Source organism: Seriola lalandi, unplaced genomic scaffold (genome assembly GCF_002814215.2).
Source record: "Seriola lalandi dorsalis isolate HSWRI2012SDOR001 ecotype SW California unplaced genomic scaffold, Sedor1 jcf7180002054569, whole genome shotgun sequence".
Classification (NCBI taxonomy): Eukaryota; Metazoa; Chordata; class Actinopteri; order Carangiformes; family Carangidae; genus Seriola; species Seriola lalandi.
Window position 1 is genome coordinate 46210 of NW_019525122.1, and position 3457 is coordinate 49666.

At 44.4% G+C, this 3457-nt stretch overlaps 1 protein-coding gene and 1 pseudogene across 1 annotated transcript; both read left to right on the forward strand.

The window, feature by feature from the left end:
- The window catches only part of LOC147818530 (protocadherin gamma-C5 pseudogene), a 2885-nt pseudogene extending 2169 nt beyond the window's left edge, over positions 1 to 716 (forward strand).
- A 713-nt stretch (positions 717 to 1429) lies between these two features.
- On the forward strand, positions 1430 to 3455 carry LOC111662751 (protocadherin gamma-C5-like; the record flags this gene model as incomplete). Its single annotated transcript, XM_023416714.2, has 1 exon — positions 1430 to 3455. A coding segment is annotated over exon 1 (1821 nt), but the record flags the coding sequence as incomplete, so codon positions are not given.
- Positions 3456 to 3457: the final 2 nt, after the last annotated feature.

The window sequence follows — 3457 nt, forward strand, 5'->3', positions numbered from 1 at the left end:
CCGCTAAAGCGGGTCACCTGGTTACTAAGGTGACGGCCGTGGACGCTGACTCGGGCCATAACGCCTGGATCTCCTACAAACTGGCGGAGGCCACAGACGCCTCTCTGTTCACTGTCAATCTGTACACAGGGGAGGTGAGGACTAAACGCGCTGTGTCCGAGCAGGACGACTCCTCTCAGAGGCTGCTTATAGAGATCAGGGACGACGGGGAACCGGTCCAGTCCTCCACTGTCACGGTGTCCATCCTTCTGGAGGACGGTCTCCATGAGCCCATCTTAGACCTCCGACAGAAAGCGGTCGAGCCCAGCAAGAAAACTGGGAGAATCACCCTTTATTTGATTCTGTCTCTGGCCTCGGTGTCCGTGCTGTCTCTGTTGACTTTTCTCATCTTAGCGGTTAAATGCATCAGGAGCAGCAGAAGCAGCGGTAGCTGCTGCATGAGACGGACCGACTGTGATGATTACAAGAACCCCAACAGAAACCTGCAGATTCAGCTCAACACTGATGGACCTATAAAGTACGTGGAGGTCCTGGGAGGAGACATGTTGTCTCAGAGTCAGTCCTTCAGGTCCTGCATGTCTCCAATGTCAGAGTACAGTGATTTCACACTCATTAAGCCCAGCAGCACCACTGACTTTAAGGAGGTGATCAGTGTCCTGGATGCGTCTTTACCTGACAGCACCTGGACCTTTGAGAGCCAGCAGGTGAGCAGATGAAAGGTCATTTTGATGTTCCCAGCATATGTTTATTAATTTTCTATATTTAAAAAAACATATCAAGATATTTAATTGTCATCTGATGATCCCTTTGCCATGGTAAAATATGAAAGCCTGCCTTCTCAACTCTATTTTTATCAGCTTCATATGTATGAAATTAAACAGTGAGCACTCTGGTATCGTTTTTGTCAGGTGCCCATTAAGTGCGCAACGACTAATTTGACTCGGCAACACCTCAATTTCATTGATTCGGAAATTGGCATTTGCTAAAAAAGATTTGGCTAAATAGATGAAAAAGGGGCCGTGTGCTTTTGTATTATGATAGTGGCAAAATTTTATTCATTTTCATTTTAAATATTAGCAAAATTAGTAATTTCTTGCTTCAAGAACGACTTTAACCTTTCATACATGCCTTGTTAGAAAGGACCGAGGTTTTGATTAGCTCGCTTATATTCTTTTCTGTGAATGGACATTTTGTTTGATTTTATGAAAGTCATAATGTTTCAGCAATACAATTTTAAAACCGAGAAATGAGATATTTCTTACACATATCACACACAGCAGTGCATCTATGTTGACTCTCATGAGCGCAGCTGTGTCTTTAAATGCACTGCTCAGTCCTTTTACTATTGGATGCCAGTGATGGGAGCTGTGCTCCAATCACATACAGAACTGTACAAAGAGATCTACCCCCTCCCCCTCGCAGCTTCAGCACCGTAAACGTTAACAATGCAAAGAGCTAGAGGACGGTGGATGCTGCGTTTATATCTTGGAGATGAAATCGACACCGCTCATTTAAGTTTCAGACATGAACAAAAATGCTTTATATGTGTGTATGGGAGTAGTTAATGCTCTCTTGGAACTGGCTTTTATCTTCGATTTTCTCGATGGGAAATAACATATTTTAACGGAACTGAGATGACAAAGAGAATGGGATACCGAGACTGGAGATGGCAGGCGCTTTGGTGGCATCATTTCTTTCTCTTATGGACTACAATAGACGGACAGACTCGTTACAGCATCCCAGAGGAACTGAAACAGGGCTCTGTGGTAGGAAATCTAGCCAAAGATCTGGGTTTGGGACTTTCAGATATGTTTGATCGTAAACTGCGAGTCGCCTCTGAGGCTGGTGAGCAGTATTTCAGTGTGGATGTGGGGAAGGGCGAGCTGGTAGTGAATGACAGAATAGACAGAGAGGCTTTATGTGGACAAAGCGCCAGCTGTGTGTTGCCTTTGCAGATCGTTCTTGAAAACCCACTAAATTTGCATCGTATTGAGGTAGAAATAAAAGATATAAATGATAATTCACCCAGATTTCACACAAAAGAAATGTCTTTGAAAATTGCCGAATCGGCAGCAGTGGGGGCTCGTTTTGTTTTGGAGAGTGCAGAGGATCCAGATGTTGCAAGTAATTCGTTGAAATCGTACACCTTGACTAAAAACGACTGTTTTACGTTGAAAATGAAGGATGTTGAGGATGGCAAAACAGTCCCCGAGTTGGTGTTAGAGAAGCCTCTTGATAGAGAGAAGAAAGCAGTTCATCAGCTGCTACTGACCGCATTAGACGGGGGGAACCCTGTCATGTCTGGTACCTCACAGATCACAATCACAGTGCTTGATGTAAATGATAATTTTCCAGTATTTGAAAAAAATATATATAAAGTGTCCTTACAAGAGAATATTGCAAAGGATACTTTTGTTGTCAAAATGGCAGCAACTGATGCTGACGAGGGACCAAATGGAGAAGTTGAATTTTCTTTTGGCTCGCGGACACCGGATTCCGTTTCATCAGTGTTTGAGGTAAATTCTGTAACAGGCGAAATATATTTGAAAGGAGACTTAGATTATGAAAGAGCCACATCTTACAAAATTGAAATAACTGCAAAAGACAAAGGGGTTCCTGAAATGGAGAGTCACTGTCGTCTACAGATAGATGTTGTAGATGTTAATGATAACACTCCAGATATTGTTCTCACTTCTGAACCGCAGCCAGTGCGCGAGGACGCACCAAGTGGCACAGTGGTGGCTCTGCTCAACGCACGTGACGCTGACTCCGGTAATAATAGCAAAGTGACATTGCAACTACCCAAAGGGTCTCCCTTTACTCTAAAACCATCTTTTTCGAATAATTACGCACTAGTTACAAATGGTCCTTTAGACAGAGAGAGCTCCTCACACTATGATATTGAAATAACAGCCACTGATTCAGGCTCTCCTCCTCGGTCCAGTAAGAAAACTGTACCAGTCAGTATCACTGATGTGAATGACAACCCTCCTGTATTCACTCAGCCCTCATATAATGTATATTTAAAAGAGAATGGGTTACCAGGATCTATACTGTACTCGGTATCAGCCTCTGACCTGGATTTTGGTGAAAATGCTAAAATCTCTTACTCTATACTGGACTCTAAAGTGCAGGACGTTTCTGCCTCGTCGTATGTTTACATTAACTCAGATAACGGCAGCATCTACAGCATGCACTCGTTTGACTATGAGAAACTGAAGGTGTTTCAGATTCAGGTTCAGGCAAAGGATCATGGCTCTCCGTCTCTCAGCAGCAACGCCACTGTCCATGTTTTTATCCTGGACCAGAACGACAACGCCCCCGCTGTTATTTACCCCTCCTCCGCTGCCCTGGGCTCCCTCTCTCATCAGAGGATGCCCCGCTCCGCTAAAGCGGGTCACCTGGTTACTAAGGTGACGGCCGTGGACGCTGACTCGGGCCATAACGCCTGGATCTC